The following is a 16,922-nucleotide window of genomic DNA, read 5'->3' as shown; positions in this document are numbered from 1 at the left end:
CACTTATGTGGCCAGGTCATTTCCATGATCCTTCCATGCTGTGGGAGTAAGGTGGAGACAGAAGGAATCTCATTGATTGAGACACCCAGGAGAAGGGTTCTGTGCTGTAAAAGTGTGTGCACAGTTAAACAACTGTTTTCTGAAGAGCTGTTCTCCAGAACATACCTGAAATTAATTCCCTTTGCAGTGGAAGTGGCTATGGATATCACCTGGCTGCTCAAATCTTTCAGGGCTTTAGAAGTGCCTGTATTTAAAAATAGATGCTAATCCTTTAAATTTTATGATTCTTTATTGTATAATCTGATTTTCATCGTGTTGGCCTGAGAAAAGCCAAGCTTGTGTCAGCAGAGGAGGGCACTGCAGCTGGCAGGATGTCACTGATGTGGGATGATGTTCTTTCTGCAGCTTCAAGCAGTGGGACAAGGCTGCACAGAGGCTATGTAGAGGAAGCCACGTTAGAAGACAAGCCACCCCAGACCAGCCACATTGTGTTTGTGGTGCATGGCATTGGGCAGAAAATGGACCAGGGAAGGATCATCAAAAACACAGCCATGTGAGTGCTTTGGAGTGTGTGAGGCAGCCTTAATGTGAGTGGCAGCAGAGCCTTTGGTTTGGGCTGAATCTTTCCCTGTTTTCCTTCTCCTCCTCTTCTCCTGAGTCATTAATCTTTGTGTTGTGGGTACAATATTTTTTATGTTAATTGGGATGTGTGGACTTATGGAGAGCAGCTGTGAGCCAGAAGAGCAAAGATTTTATTCTGATTTTATCACCAGCACTTACCAGGGGAGGTTCAGCTTGGAGACATCAGGAGGAATTTCTCCATGGAAAGGGTTGTTAAGATTGGAATTGGCTGCCAGGGAGGTTTGGAGTCCCTCATCCCTGGAGGTGTCCAAGGAGGTGGCACTCAGTGCTCTGGGCTGGGTCAAGGTGGGGTTTGGACTCGTTGACCTTGGAGGTCTTTTCCAGCCTGAAGGATTCTGTGTGAGATTCTGGCTCCTGTGGTTGGTGGCTTTGCTGAGCAGGGAGAGATTTCTCCTCTGGGGAATGTTGTTCCCCAGAGGTACCTGGGTGAATTCAGTGTGAAGGAACTGAGCAGAAGATTCTTGATTAAGTGGTATGGGAAAGTTAGTTTTGGAGTGGAGTCTCTCAGAGCTGGGTGTTGGGATAGTGGGCAAGCAAATTGCATCCTGTGAAAGAGAGGGAATGGGGAGACACAGGAATGTTGTCATTCCTAGCAGGACAGAAGCCCCCATGAATGAAACTGTGAGACTGCTCATGGAGTTCTGTGCACAGAGCCTGGCTGAAAAGCAAAATGTGAACCAAAAGGCTGTGAAATCTCCTCACTGAATGTCTTTTGGTTTGCAAGTGGCTCTTGGGAATGATGTTTCCCAGAGCTGTGGCTGCTCATTCCTGGCAGTGTTCAAGGCCAGGTTGGAGCCCTGGTTTAGTGGGTTGCATCCTCCTTCATGCCAGGGGTTGGAACTTCGTGAGCTTTGAGTCCTTTCCAACCCAAAGCAATCTGTGATTCGATGCGCCTGAAAAGATGGTTTTGAATCTTAGAAAAATTATCAGGTCCTGATGGCAGCTGTGTGGGGGACAGGGTGACACTGAGGAATCCCTCATTAGCTGCAGGAGGAGGCTAAAAAGGGGTTAATTACAGATCTGGATGGCTCAATAGGTGTGTCCCAAATAGCTCCAGGTTCCTGACAAACCCAGTGGCTCCTGTGGGAAGAGCTGGGATTGCTGGGATTTTGTGGTGGGAGCTTTGTCACCCTCCCTTTGTCACTCTAGGTCAGTGCTTGTGTGCTCTGTGCCATCGTGTCATCAGCCTCTTGTGTCCCCACAGCTCTTTGTGCCACTCCAGCCTCCTCTGGGGTGCCAGGGTAAACCTTTTGATGTCACTTGGGTGTCATTTGTCACCTCAAAGCACCAACCTGCAGCTCCCCACCCCCTTCCCTGCCACTTCACTGCTCTGTTATTCACTTTGTTTAAGAGCCAGCAATCCAAAACATAGAGAAAAAGGATCCACAGCCCTTGGCTCAAAGTTAGTCACCAAAATAAATGTAAAAACTTCAATTTTTGTGGGATGAGTTACACTGGGAATGCAGATAGCCTCAGTATAAGCTGCTGTTTTAACAGTGACCAGAAATAAATTTTCAGCCTTGGAATCATTAATTTTTTCTGCTTTATCTTTCTCCCTCCTCCATTTTCCATAGATACAGGGGTTATATGGGTGGATTAACTTCAGCTCAGGTCACAGTGCAGAGATGTTCATTCCATAAGTCCTGCTCTAATTGGCAGCCCAGCACATGAAATACTTTCTCAAAAAGGGACACAAGACTTCATGTGCTTCAGTAAATCTCACTCATGTCCTCAAGAAATGCCAGACAGCATTGCATAGCCTTTTCAAATGCTAATTATTGGCATAAATTGTGCATTCTGCACAAAATTTGCAAATTAAAGCATCATTTTAGATTGAAGTAACTTTATTTTTTCTTTTCCTTTTTTTTTTTTTTTCAAATAACAACTTAAAACTTATCAGTGAGGAACATCCCATATGTTGCAGGGAGAGATTTCAGAAGGAATGTCTGCCAAGCTCTCACAAGCCATACTGGCACTTTCTGTTAGCACCTTCATCCCTGATATTTGTGTGCTGTTTGGGTTCTGGGGTGGTTTTTTACATGCTTTTCCATTAGGGACACAGTGGTGCCTTTTGGAAAACAAAATTAATGAGGAAAAGTATTTTTTTCACCATTCACTCTTTTAAATCAAAACTAAGGAGAGAAGATGTCAGTGAGGGTTTTTTTTGCCTTTTAAATGCCCATTTTTAGTAGGAAACCTGCAGCTGGACCCCACCAGAGCTCATTTGACACATTCTGTCCTCAGGTTACCACCTTGAGAAGAAGCTGGTGCAGCTCCCAGGATGCTGCTGCATCATTAGGCAGATCCTGCTGGTTTCAGAGCTGAAAACAGACCCCTTGTCCAGGGAAATTCCAAATTATCCGTGCTAATTTCATTAAGGACTGGAGCTCAACCTCCTCATTAGAGTGGCTGGATGCTGTGGTTGCAGGGTGTCCTGTGAGTAGGTAAATGGAAAAGATGCATCTTTTGGATGCTTGGATGAGCAGGTCTGTGGTGGATGTGACATAATTTTGTTTCTTCTCCGTGTAGTTAAACACATTTATTATCTAAATGTAGCACAGCAGCTGGTGCAACAAGCTGCTCCTGTCAGCACTGATATTCCCTGGGAGCCTGTCTGGGAAGAGACAGTCCCTCCTCCAGGCTGGAACAGAGATTCAGCTGCCCCAGCAGGAGCTCTGAGCTGTGTTGGTACCACAGGGATGGTTCTTTAAGGGAGAAGGTTTATAATCTGTATTTCTGCCTAATACAAAGGAAGGTATTGTGGCAGGATGTACTTAATTGGAGGGGGTTTTATTTGCCATCAGAATCCTGGAATTCCTTGGTTTGTGATAAGGCAGAGTGTTGGCTTTAAAATAAATCTCTTTGGGATGTCTCCTTTTATTGTGCACACTCATGTATTGTTACTGGGAATGTATTTTTTTTTTTCTATGAAAGTTGATCTGTGGTTTTTTTTAAATTTGTGGGTGAATGGGAGGGAGAGATGTTGTTACACATATTGAGTGTTGGTTCTACCACCCAAACCCGTGAAGAAGGTAAAGAAGGACCAGCTTCTGTCTTTAAACTTGAACTTAAAACTTCTGCCTTTTTTATATATATTATTATATTCTAAAACTCTAAGCTTTTCATCTTGTGATATTACACACTTCTATTCAAAGTACACACTCATCATTTTAGTGCTGTCAGGTAATTTTGGAAGCCTTCTCCACGGCCTCAGGTCAATGCAGTGTTCTCTTGGGGGTCAGAGTCTGTCAGCACAGAAAGTCTGAAATTCTCAGCATCCAGGACTCCAACATCTGAGAATCATGAGAACTCCAACCATTTAGAATGGTTTGGATTGGAAGGGAGCTTAAAACTCATCTCATTCCTTGGGCAGGGACACCTTCCACTGTCCCAGGCTGCTCCAAGCCCCAGTGTCCAGCCTGGCCTTGGACAATTCCAGGGATCCGGGGGCAGCCACAGCTGCTCTGGGCACCCTGTGCCAGGCCTAACCTCCTTCACAGGGCAGAATTCCTTCCCAATCTCCCACCCATCCCTGCCCTCTGGCAGTGGGAGCCATTCCCTGTGTCCTGTCCTTCCATTCCCAGTCCCTCTCCAGCTCTCCTGAAGTTCCCTTCCGTGTCACATTTGTCACCCCAGAGCCTTCTCCTCTCCAGGCTGAGCAATCCCAGCTGTCCCAGCCTTTCCTCACAGGAGAGCTGCTCCATCCCTCTGATCACCTTGGTGGCCTCCTCTGCCCATCTAGGAATGTTCTTATCCACGTTCCCAACCTGCTTTGCAAAGCTCCTGTTGTTTTACCTGACCCAGGTGAAGGTCAGACTTGCCTTAGGCAGGGCTCAGACCTTTAGGCTGGACTAAATTTCATCAGCTCCTTGTTGGGGAATGAGTGCTTGGGGAATGAGTGAAGTGACTCTCCTGTGCTTTTCCAGTGTTGTGTCACTTCTGGGCTGCTCTCAGCCTGAAGCTGGGCTCTGCCTCTGTCTGAATCTCCCGTTTGGACTCCAAAATCACATTTGTCTGTGCTGCTCTTCACAGCCCAAAAACTGCTGTCTGCACAAGCACCAGCATCTTGGCCTAATCACCAATTACATTTTTATTGCAAGTACCATTAGAAAGCATTTTAATTGCGGATTATCATTAGGATAATTGCTTTGGAATAGCTATTTTGGTACATTTCCATTGATCTGCAAGCCCGGGCAGAGCCTCTCAGAAGCCTTTCACTGCGTTAATATGTGCTGCTGGAATCTCAAATGAAGATTTTTCCTGTAAAATCTTTTCTTTAATTTTAGCTCTTCAGGTATTTGGTAGCTTTATGTTCCATTTAAATGCTTGCATTGCATTAAATACATATTAAATGCTTGTTTTTCATCCTTTGGTGCAGGTTTTAATTCCGAATTAAGCACCCAGCTGGTAAATATTGGCTTGCAGGTTTCAACTTGAGCCTGTCTTGCAAGAGAGGTTCAGGCCAAGAGGTAAAAGGTGACAGTCAGGGCATGAAATGTTTTTGTTTTGAGTATATTTATTACCTAACACATGGTAACAACACTGCCTGTTGGGCAGGAGCTGTAGCAGCCTGCTCAGGATTTGGGTGTATCCCAGGGCTGTTCCCATTCCCAGCCTCCCCCCATCCCTTGTTTCTGCCCTTTCCCTGTCCACACCATCCCAGCTGGAAGCTGGATCACTCCAGCTGGTGTAAAAAAGTGGGATTCCATCTGGAAGGTGGGAATGGGTGGTGTGAGCTGGGAGGGGACAGGGAGTGCCTGCAGTGCCAGAGCAGGGCAAAGCCTTCCTGCCCTTTGGAAAGCAGTGCTGGAGGAGAGTCTGGAGCTCCTGGATCTCCCAGGATTGTCCCAGCATCCTGTGATCAACCAACAAAGCAGCTTCAGTGCCTCTGATGGTGCAAAATCCTGTTACTCTTCAAAGGGATGGAGTGTGGATCCCAGCAGTGCTTGCTTTGTTTGCATCCCGGAGTTCCCACCCCTCCTCTGGAGCAGGATGAGTCTGTGTGTGTGTCGTGGAGCAGCAATTTTCACAGCAGTTTTCTGAGAGCAGCAGAGAACAGCAGTGGCAGAACATGACTTGAGTCTTGAGTTGCTGTGCGAAACCTGCCTGTAGTGAGGCTGGGCTTGGCATTTCTGCAGCTGAGCTTTGGGGAACAGCCTCCCTCCCTCCCATTTCCTCATCTCAGCACAGCTCCATGCTCATTGCTCACTTCAGCTTGGCAAACTCAGCCCAAGCCAGCCCTGAATTTCCTCAGTCAAGTGGTATTATTTCCTCAGGGAGGCAGTGAGTGCTGCCCTCACTTTGAGGGAGCTCCAGGGGGGTGAGAGCACTTGGGGAGTGGTTTAGAGCATCATTCCCCAGATCTGTGACCAAAATCCAGAATGGATCCACATGGCTTTGCAGGGAATTGTCAGAGTTGAGGTGGTTTTTTTCAGGGAACATCCCATAGCTCTGTCTCTTGGAATCAGGGTGGTGGGATAAAGGATTATCACTTTAAACTGATACAAAGGGAAGGTTTAGATGAAATATTAGGGAGAAATTCCTCACTGTGAGGATGGTGAGGTCCTGGAACTGAGGAAGAGGTTGCCCCAGGTGGCTGCCCCATCCCTGGAATGTCCAAGGCCAGGTTGGACAGGGTTTGGAGCACCCTGGGACAGTGGAAGGTGTCCCTGCCCATGGCAGGAGGTGGAGCTGGATGAGCCTTAACGTCCCTTCCAACCCAAACCATTCTGGAATTCAATGATTTTATGGAATCAGGAGTTCAGAGTAAGAAGCTGGCACCTTTAAGGCTTAAAGACCATTCCCTGTTTCTCTGTCATGGATCATCTGACTAAAGAGAGTCTGCAAAGATAACTGGAAATTAAAATTAATAGTTTATTCAAGCTTTCAGCATTTTCCTCTATTAACATCAGCATCATTCTGCAAAATTTGGGAAGTAGCTGAAGCTAACTCAGTTTGCAGCTCCCCTGTTTTTAATGGAGTATTTGTAAATCCTACACAGAACTAGTAGCATGAGATTGTAAAAAAACCTGCAGTAATAATTCTCAATATGTTAACATATCTCTGGAATAGCCTCAATTTAAGCAAGGATGTATATCTGTGAAAATATGGGTTTGTTATTTATTATTTTAATCAGGGAAAGGCAGCCAGGCACATTTTATTCATGGTGAATCTCAAAGTACCTATTTTCAGGCCATTACTTCTTGCATGGAAAATAGCAATATGTCAGAATTCTTTCTAAGGTGTGCACTGCATCTCTGCATGAGTGGGTTTTCTTCTTAGAAAAACCATAAATCAGAGTTGTTTCCTTGTGTTTCAATGCATTGCTTCAAGTAATTGTTGCTCTGGAGTCAGTATTTCAACATGCATTTGTATCAGGTGAATTCTCTGCCTGTTTAAATGAGAATTTATGACTTCAGTTGGTGTTAATTTAACAAGTGAGTAGAGGGATTTGCCATCTAATAATTTCTTTCTTAAAAAATTTGTTTTGATGAGCCAGAAGAAGAAAAAAAATTAATAACCCCATCTTTATAGCAGAACAGATGAGCAGGTGTGTGTGCTGGGGGTTTGCACGTGTCTGTAGCTGCATTGCCTGGGAATTACACCCAATTTTCTTCAGAATTTCTGTCAAACTGCTGATCAGAATCAGTGGGGGATGTGGTGCAGTGCCACTGGATGTGTTGCACTGGGAATTTCAATGATCCCTGGGAGCAGGAGATGGATGCTGGGAGATAATGAGAGGGTGAGAGCAGCTCTGACAGCCTGTGACACCCGTGGGGTGACAGGTGACAGAAATGGCTTTGAACAGATCTTCAGTGCACTTGTACCAGGATGAGGCACAAGGAGGTCTGAGGAAAAAATGTTTCCTTTGAATTTGTTTTTCTCCTGGGGCTGAGTGGTTCTGTTTGGGCAGGATTATTCCAGCAGGAGAAAAGGCTCCAGGGAGAGCTCAGAGCCTGAAGGGGCTCCAGGAGAGCTGCAGAGGGACTGGGGACAAGGGATGGAGGGACAGGAGCCAGGGAATGGCTCCAGAGGGTAGGGATGGGTGGGAGATTGGAATTGGGAATTGTGCCCTGTAAAGGTTGAAGGGTGCCCAGATTTGCTGTGGCTGCCCCTGGATCCCTGGAATTGTCCAAGGCCAGGCTGGACAGGGCTTGGAGCTCCTGGGACAGTGGGAGGTGTTCCTGCCATGGCAGGGGGTGGCACTGGATGATTTTTAAAGTCCTTCCCAAATCAAACCCTTCTGGGATTTTACAAATTTGGGACTGTTGTGCTGGACCACAGCTGGACAAACCTCAGCTTCCCTGAGGTGAGCCCACTGTGAGTAAAATCAGCCTTTACATTTCCAAAGTTCTGGGTGAGCACACAAAGCCAGCACAGGTTTTAGGAGGGGAGACCTGAAGCTTTTCCCAAAAGGTTTGGCAGAATTGCACGGCCACGTTATTTTCTCCAAACTCCTGTTTCTTGCTTTGACTTTTATTTAAAAAAAAAACTCTCTGAGTCAGTTTGTGAACAGCTTTAATAAGAACTGGACCCTTTCAAACAGCAAAAAGCTCTGCAGTTGTTGTATTTAAAGATTTAAAGGTTTGGGGATGTCTGATAGATGTTCCTCCACAGTATTTCCATCTTCTACTGATAATAAGAAATAATGTGGATTTTTTTTCTGCTCTAGTAGGACCAGGTTATTTACCATCTCCTTCACCTCAAGTAGCTGTTGTGGTGTAAAATTTTGTGCTTTGTTTATAAAATATTTCTATGCTTTTACTGCTTTTAATCTGAGCAGCTTTAATTTGCTGCTTGGCTAATTTCCTCCTAAATTTTACTGTTTCTGAATTCCTCTTTGCTGGTGTCAAGCTTTAACCCCAGCCTGCAGCTGCAGTGGGATGGGGAGGAGAACTATGAAGAGGTAAAACCCATGGGTTGAGATGAGAACTGTTTAGTAATTAAAATAATAATAATAATGGGGGAAAACATCCAGAAATTCTGGGTCTGGCCATGTTCCCCCCCCAGTTTCTTGTGCAGCTCCCTGTTGGCAGAGCATGAGACACTGAAAAATCCCTGATTTAGGGTGAGCACAACGAAAATAACAAAAAATATCAACATTATCCTCATCCTAAGTCCAAATCGTGCTGTACCAGATACCAGGAAGGAAATTAACTTTATCCCAGCCAAAACCTCCTTCATGCAGAAGAAGTGAAGCTGGCTTGGCAATACCAAGGAGCTGTGAGCATTTTCAAAAATCTCCTTTATTTTGCTCACTCAGGGACTCCAGGAATGTTCATCTATTCACTGGAATTTTATCTTCTTTACAATCTAGAATTTCCTTGTCCTGTTGTGTGTGGGGGTGGCAGAGAGGGTTTTGTGCCTGGCAAGGATGGGTCAGCTCAACCCTTAAATCATCCCTGATTTAAGCAGATCCTCCTGCTGAATTTATTTTTCCCTTATCCGGGGAAGGATATTCTGATCCATTTAAACCTTTGCCATCTCTTTGGACAAGAATCCAGGAGATCAGGAGAGCAATCACACCAGGCTTTAAAAATAGAGATGCTGAGCAGTTGCATTTCCTGGCTGTGTGCACAGGCCTGCGGTGACTGCTTTGGAAAAAAGGATGTACAAGATGCTAATTCCCTTTCCCCCTTTCTTTCCTCCCTTCCCCTCTTTTTTTAATCCCCCCTTTTTTTTCCTCTCTTCCCCCTTTTTTTTCTCCCTTCCCCCTTTTTTCCTCTCTTCCCCCTTTTTTCCTCCTTTTCCCCCTTTTTTCCTCTCCCTTTCCCCCTTTTTTCTTCCCACCTTTTTTCCTTTAGTTGCTTTTTTCCCTTCCCCCTTGTTGCTGTTGCCCCTTTATTTCCCCCCTTTTTCCTCCCTTTCCCCCTTTTTTCTTCCCCCTTTTTTCCTTTCCTTGCTTTTTTCCCCTTCCCCCTTGTTTCTTTCCCCCCTTTACTCCCCCCTTTTTTCCTCACTTTCCCCTTTTTTCCCTTCCTCCATTTTCCTTTCTCTGTTTTTTCTCTTTCCCTTTTATCCTTCCCCCTTTTTTATTTCCCCTTTTTTCTCACTTTCCCCTCCACCTCCTTTCTCCTTTACCACCTTTTTCCTCTTCCCCCCCTTTTTCTTCCCCCTTTTTTCCTCACTTTCCCTTTTTGCCTTCCCCCTTTTCTGCCCCTTTCCTCCCCCTTTCCTCCTTCACCCTTTTATTCCTTTCTTCTTTTTTCCCCCTTTCCCCAACTTTTCTTTCCCCCTTTCCCTATTTCATTTCCCTTCCCCCTTTTTTTTCTTCCCCTTTTTTTCTTTTCTTTCTTCAGAAAATAAGTGTCACTGATGGAAAAGTGTTTTCACTGCCTCTCTCAAAAATGTGGTACATGATTAATCTGCTTTTTTAGTAGCATAATGAACTTTTCCTGGAGGAAAAAAAAAAATAAAAAAAAAAAAAAGGGGGAAAGGAGAAGAGATAATTGTAGAAAATGTTTTGGGTTGTTATTTTTTCCAAACCATTGACTTTCATACCCTTTCCTACCTTCTCAGAGCAGGCTTTTGGCAGAGTTATCCATATGGGATTTTTGGATAGTGCAGGAATGCCCAGCACATGGAGCAGCTGAAGCAATTCCTGTCCCAGGTTTTGGTAGTGATTTATCCTGAAATGCCTCACTTCTCCTGAAGAACAGAGGAGCATTAATGCACCCAAGGAAAGTGCCTCAGCTCGGGGATTAAACTCAATAAAAAGCATTTGGACAGGTGGAAGTGCAGGTGGAAGATTAATGTCACTGTGCCTTTAGTTGTAGAATTAATTAAAAGGGGGTTGCTTTGAAAATAGGGGAAAAATGCATTGAAACACTGAAATAAATAAAAAATTTGATGCTTGGAACTGGGAACTTGGATTTGGTTTGTTGTGCTCATCTTCAAAAATAGGAACAGTGTTGGGACCAGGATTCAGGTAAAGGAAAGAAAGGAAAATAAAAAATTTCCTTGCTTTGGATGCTGAGTGACTGTGATGGTTTTGGTTTGTTAATTGGAGATTTTTTGGTTAATATACTAATGAGTGTGGTGGGTTTAGTGTTGGTTAATTATCAGTGTACTTACTAGAATGCACTCATTTATTTCTTGTTGTGAGGTAGGACTAAGACAAGTAAAGTAGGTTTAAAACTTTAAAAGGGTATAAAGAAAAAGTTATTAATAGTAATTAAAAGAAAGAATAATAATAATTAGAACAAAACCTTTAGGATACTTCTCTTCCTACAACCTTTTCTTTTTTAATGATGATGTAAAGAAATAAAACTTAAAATTTTAGTCAGTTTACTGCCTTTAAAATAATCTTTCTTTAGTTTACTTAGGGAGAGAAGTGCTTCTTATTAATGTCACGGAGATTTCTCTCCAAGAAATTAGTTCTTTTGTGGTTCTTCATTTTTACAAATAGCAGCTGCTGGGGGAACTCTGTTATTGGGAAATCTTTCCTATTTTTCACAAGCTTTTTTTACAGTTGTATTTATGGGTTATATTAACTTATGGGGTGTTTTTAAAGGTGTTTTAAAGATGAGCTATTCAAAGGTAAAGGTTCTCATTATTTATAGAATGCCTGGGTATTTAATATTTTGTCTGATTTCATGCTGCTTTTCCTTTTTCAATGATTTTTTTTCATACAACACAAATAAAGTAAATTTTTAAAATAACTTACCATTATTCCCATTTTCCCCCAAACAACAGGGAGGGTTAGAGATACTTTGGGGTTAAGGTATTTTAAGTTTTTCTCATCCCTTGAGAGAGGTGCAGCAATGTTCATGTTCAGATGTGCTGTAAAAATGAAAAATCTTTTAAAAGCCTCTCCATCTGCTCCTGCAAGTTAAAACACTCACAAGTGATCCTGTTTCTCACCCTTGGAGCTCTCAAGCCTTCCAATCCAGTATGTAAAATTAAATTAAAATTCTGCTCTTTCAAGCCATGCTTTTAAGAGTTTTCTGTGTTTAAAAGCACTGACTTGTCTTCTATACTCATAAAATGGTTGATTTCAGTGATTCCAGATTTCAAAGCAGAGGTAAAATTCTTAATTTTCTATTTTCTAATTTTCTAATCCTTACCTTCCACATTCAGCCCCAAACCCACCAGAATTAACAGATACTTTTGAATTGAATTTAGTTGGATTATGTTAAGCCCATACTGTGATACATTCAGACTCTTTTGAGCATGCAATGCACAGAATTTTTACATTATTTGGGAGTTTAAGCATTTCATAATAAAAGCTTGAAATTGAGGGAGTTACAAGAGTAATCTGTACAGGAAAACATTCATTTCTTTGTTGTAGGATGAGAGATACAGCAAGAAAAGTGGAAGAAAAGTATTTTTCCAACCTTGCAACACATGTGGAATTCCTTCCAGTGGAGTGGAGATCAAAGCTGACCCTCGATGGAGGTACAGGACTCTGTTCTTCTGCTGTTCCAGCAGCTGCAGGCTGCAAATTCTCCCCAGAAATCTCATCTGTGCTCTCTGCTTGTGCTTTTTCTTTGGTTTGGTTTGCACAACTTTGAACATTCCCATCCCTGGGAGTGTCCCAGGCCAGGCTGGACATTGGAGCTTGGAGCAGCCTGGGACAGTGGAAGGTGTCCCTGCCCATGGGTGATCTTTAAGGTCCCTTCCAACCCAAACCATTCCATGGTTGTGTTTTATCATTCTCCTGGATGTGATTTAATTCCCTTTTTTTGTTTTCCCCAGACACTGTGGACTCCATAACTCCGGATAAGGTGCGGGGTTTGCGGGATATGCTCAACAGCAGTGCCATGGACATCATGTACTACACCAGCCCTCTCTACAGGGATGAGGTCAGTGTGGAAAACTGGGTTTTGTCTAAATTCACTAGAGCAGGGCATAGAGGCTGAAAAAATCTGGATTTGGGAATGTCAGGGAAGCTCCCTTCTAAGGAAAACCTTTGTAAAAGGTGTTAACACTTCTAGGTGTGTCATAAGGGAAAAAAAGGGAAAGGAGGAGAGATAATTGTAGAAAATGTTTTGGGGTTTTTTGGTTGTTTTCCAAACCATTGACTTTCATACCCTTTCCTACCTTCTCAGAGCAGGCTTTTGGCAGAGTTATCCATATGGGATTTTTGGGTAGCTCAGGAATGCCCAGCACATGGAGCAGCTGAAGCAATTCCTGTCCCAGGTGTTGGTAGTGATTTATCCTGAAATGCCTCACTTCTCACGAAGAACAGGGGAGAAGAAAGACAGCAAAAAGTGCAATCCATGGCATTTATTCAGAGCAGAATGTCTAAAATGGTTCTGTGTAAACAGCTGAGAAATGGGAAGGGGATCAATTTTGTTCTCCTTAATTTCTGCATATCTAGATGCCCACAGAGCTGAGGTTCTTTTTATCTCTGATAAAGTCCATGGGTATTTCTCATTTTATTTCTCTGTTTCTGAGGACAGATGGGATGGCAGCACGAGCAAATATGCCCAATCTGAAATGCATTTGTGTGCACTTGCCTTGCAGGGACACCAAAATGATCCCCAGTTACTCACTTTATTAGGGGGCTGTTCCTATCCTGGATGCTCCCATCCCACCTTGACCCATCTGTGTAGCTCTTGAGTGACCCCATTAACCAGAGGAGAAAAGCCAGGAATATGATCATAAATTAGAGTGGCCTGTAAAGAATGATAAGCCTTGAATAAATGATAATAACCTGAATAAATGAAGCAGCCCATAAAGCATGGACAGTGCTTCACCCCAGCAGCACACCTTGTGTATCACACTGACTGGAAAAGCTTTATGGGGCTGTTTTAGGATGAATTATCTGTAGGAATTATAGCTTTTTTCTGTGTTGGCTGTGTTATGTATGGAGTAGTGTTAATCCTTTTGCAGCCTTGGTGCCCTGAGCATGGTTAGACTGGGGTAAGATGAGACTTATAGGTCTTACTGGATATTTGATGCTACCTTTCACTCAAATTAGGTGTGTTTAAGTCCTTTAGACTGGCAGCACGATTTTCAAACCAAAATCTGTACCTCCCTTCCTGCTCAGTAATGCAGAATTCATTGATCAAGGCTCTCCACTGTCTCTCAGGTTTCCCTGCCTGTTGTGTACCTGAAGCCAACACAAATTTTTGTGGCAAGCCATGGAAATTTCTCAGACAGCTTGAAAACAGATATTTTTAACTGCATTAGAGGCTTGGCATGTCTGTGGACATCTTATGGGAAATGGATTAGTGAGTAAAGTTCAGGTGTGCTGGCCAGCAGTGCATGAAAATTTAATTCATTGCTTGGTAGAATTGCAGTTTTACAGGTTTATCACCATCCCCTGGGTGTGAGAGCTGACATAAAAAGGAGTGTGCTTAGATCTGATTGCAAAATACCAAGTTGGTTTTATTCATCAAATCAAGTTAATTTCCTTGAAATGTTTGCAACAGTACACTCAGGTTACTCTTCCTTATCTCATTTTATTTTCTGTGACCTACCTTTGCAGAGTTTAACACACCAGTGTCAGGTGGAGCATTCTTCTGGATGGTTTTCCCATCTTCTGTGTGTTTTTCTTGTGGCACTTTGCTCCTTCCAGCTCAGAAATGAGCCTTGGCTTTGAGGATTCATGCACTGCTCAGGATTCATGTCCCTGCTCACTGCTTTATCACCCCAACACAATTCTTTGTGTACTCAGGGCACTTCCACTGCTTTCCACCCAGAAATCCTCAAAGGATCTCAAGAGGGGCTTATTTTATTAAACTTTCCTTTGCCTCTGGGAAATAAACTGAGGAATGTGGAGAGTTCATCCTCTGAAGAGTGAAGCTGCCATTCAGCTGAGGGCTCTGAGCAGCCACAAAATCCCAGCCTGGTTTGGGTTGGAAGGGATCTGAAAAAACATCCCATCCCACCCCTGCCATGGCAGGAACACCTTCCACCATCCCAGGCTGCTCCAAGCCCTGTCCAGCCTGGCCTTGGGCACTGCCAGGGATCCAGGGGCAGCCACAGCTGCTCTGGGCACTGTGCCAGGGCCTGCCCACCCTCCCAGCCAGGAATTCCCAATTCCCAATCTCCCACCCATCCCTGCCCTCTGGCAGTGGGAGCCATTCCCTGGCTCCTGTCCCTCCATGCCTTGTCCCCAGTCCCTCTCCAGCTCTCCTGGAGCCCCTTCAGGCCCTGCCAGGGGCTCTGAGCTCTCCCTGGAGCCTTCTCCTCTCCAGGGAACATTCCCAGCTCTCCCAGCCTGGCTCCAGCCCTGCAGCAGCTCCGTGGCTCCCCTGGACTCTCTCCAGCAGCTCCTCCTGCTGCTGGGAGCCCCAGAGCTGGCAGAGCACCCCAAGTGACCTCCAGTGACCCGGTCACCCCTGTCCCCAGGGCAGGGACACAGTCCTGTCCCTGCTCCCCTCAGTGCCAGGGGCAGCCCAGGACCCTGCTGGCACTTTGGGCTGCGAGCACCCAGGGCACAGCGCTGGGATGGGAATTTCCTTTCCCCTTTCAAGGGTTTTCCCCACTTGGAAGTATCACAACTTGTCCTTTAAAGCTCCTGAGCACTCTTTAAGCAGCTCATGAAGGGGTTTGCAAGTGGCAGCCCCTCTCTGCTCCCAGGGGAGGGTGTCACTGTCACTTGTCCTGTCAGTGTCCCAGCAGAGCACAGAGCTGTCCCAGGGCCCTGCATGGCCCCTTTGAGCCCCCCAGAGCGTGGGGGGTGACCCCCCCTCTGATTTCAGGTATTGTTTCTTGTGCAGTGGGGCAGGAGAATATCCCACAGGTGCCCCTGACTGCTGGCATGTGATGTGATAGCAGGCAGGCATGAATAATTCAGCACAGCCCCATGAACATCCCAGTCAGACTCAGCTGGGCTGTTTTTGTGGGAGAGAATTCTGCTGCATCCTCCTCTGTACCAAATCCCTCTTTAAACATCACCCAGATGTAAGAAAAAGCAATAAATTGATATTCTGGTGCACACAGGCCTATTTCTAAATGAACAGTCATTTCACATTCTGCCCCTGACCTTGCTGGTCCATCTGTGGTAACATAATCTTGGGTTTTAGTGTCCTCAGTGGGGGACTTTGGTTCACATCTGTGCCACTGTAGCTTCATATTTCTTTAATAATAAATGGTTGCAGCAGAGATTAGAAAGACTAATTGTTGCATAGTAAATGCAGAGTTGTCACCTTCATTATACTGTTAAGTGCCTTTTTTTTACTGATCTTCCCTGTACTTACTTGCAGGCTAATTGTAATTCTGTGAATTATTGATACATGTGTTGGCAGAAAATGCCTTTAGTGCAGGATAAATATCATTTACATCCATCTTCCTGGGATTTCTAAGGATTTAGTGCAAATATTGCACTATAAAAGTGGAGAAACTTCATTGTCCACCTTAGAATCATGGAATAGTTCATGTTGGAAGGGAAATTAGGGATAATCTCATTCCAATCCCTGCCATGGGCAGGGACTTCTTCCACTAGAACAGCTTGCTCAGAGTCCTGACCTTGGACTGGCTTCATGGTTTGCCCTTATACACATATTTAAAAGGAGAATTAATGGCTAAGCTCTTGAAATTTGGGACAAGTATTAACTTTGACCACAGCTTTCATCCCTTTGAGTTGTTTTGCAATGGAAATACCATTCTGTTGTGCACTCCTTTCAGCAATAAAAGGCATCTGATTCAGGTGTGTTTGAAAACAAGATGGGAAGCAGGAAATTTTAAGCTGAGACTATTTCAGGACTGGTTTTGCATATCCTGTTGAACCTAACAGTGAAGGAGCTGCTTGGCTGGTTTAATTAATGGCTGGTTTAGTTAATTTGATTGCCCTTGAATGCATTCTCAGCTTTCTAAAGTCATTGGTTAGTGGCTGTGCCTGAGCTTCATCTTGAGCACAGTGAGTTGTTACAAATGGGTTAGACTCAGCTTCTCAGCAGCAGGAGGGGTCCTGGGAGAGAGGCAGATCCACAGATCCTTTTTTTGTGCCATCCCTGAGACAGAGCCCTTCCCATCTGTTCCCACAGCCACGGCTCATTCTGGCCTCTCATCTGTTGTTGTGACACTCCTCTGGCATCCACCAGTGATGCCATCAGGGAATGTGACAACTGTTGTCTCCTTGGGGGTCACCAGCTCTGCTGGCACCTTCTCCTGGGCCACGTGGGGCAAAAACTCCTCATCTCTGCTTTCCCAACCCTTCCCAATCCACCCTTGGTTTGGCAGCTCCTCCCCTGGCTTTCAAGGACCCTCTTCCCTCTCCAGCTGGCTCACACTCCTGCTGCCTGAATTTCAAACGAGTTTGCACTTTCTCCTGAAGTTCTCTTGACATTTGGGAAGAGCTGCTTGCAGAGCTCACTGTTCCTCAGATC

General features: G+C 44.6%; 1 protein-coding gene across 2 annotated transcripts in view; it reads left to right on the top strand.

Annotated features, from left to right (window-relative positions):
* The window catches only part of DDHD1 (DDHD domain containing 1), a 62,270-nt gene that overhangs the window by 26,037 nt on the left and 19,311 nt on the right, over positions 1-16,922 (top strand). For both annotated transcript variants that reach the window (XM_064422864.1, XM_064422865.1), the window contains 3 exons: positions 406-553; positions 11,933-12,039; positions 12,340-12,446. In XM_064422864.1, the coding sequence (XP_064278934.1) occupies positions 406-553; positions 11,933-12,039; positions 12,340-12,446 (362 nt within the window). The remainder of the gene's footprint in view (positions 1-405; positions 554-11,932; positions 12,040-12,339; positions 12,447-16,922) is intronic.

The sequence above is a fragment of the Passer domesticus genome, chromosome 6 (genome assembly GCF_036417665.1).
Source record: "Passer domesticus isolate bPasDom1 chromosome 6, bPasDom1.hap1, whole genome shotgun sequence".
NCBI lineage: Eukaryota > Metazoa > Chordata > Aves > Passeriformes > Passeridae > Passer > Passer domesticus.
The sequence above is the reverse complement of the archived record's forward strand: the minus strand, read 5'-3'. Positions and strand labels throughout refer to the sequence as shown.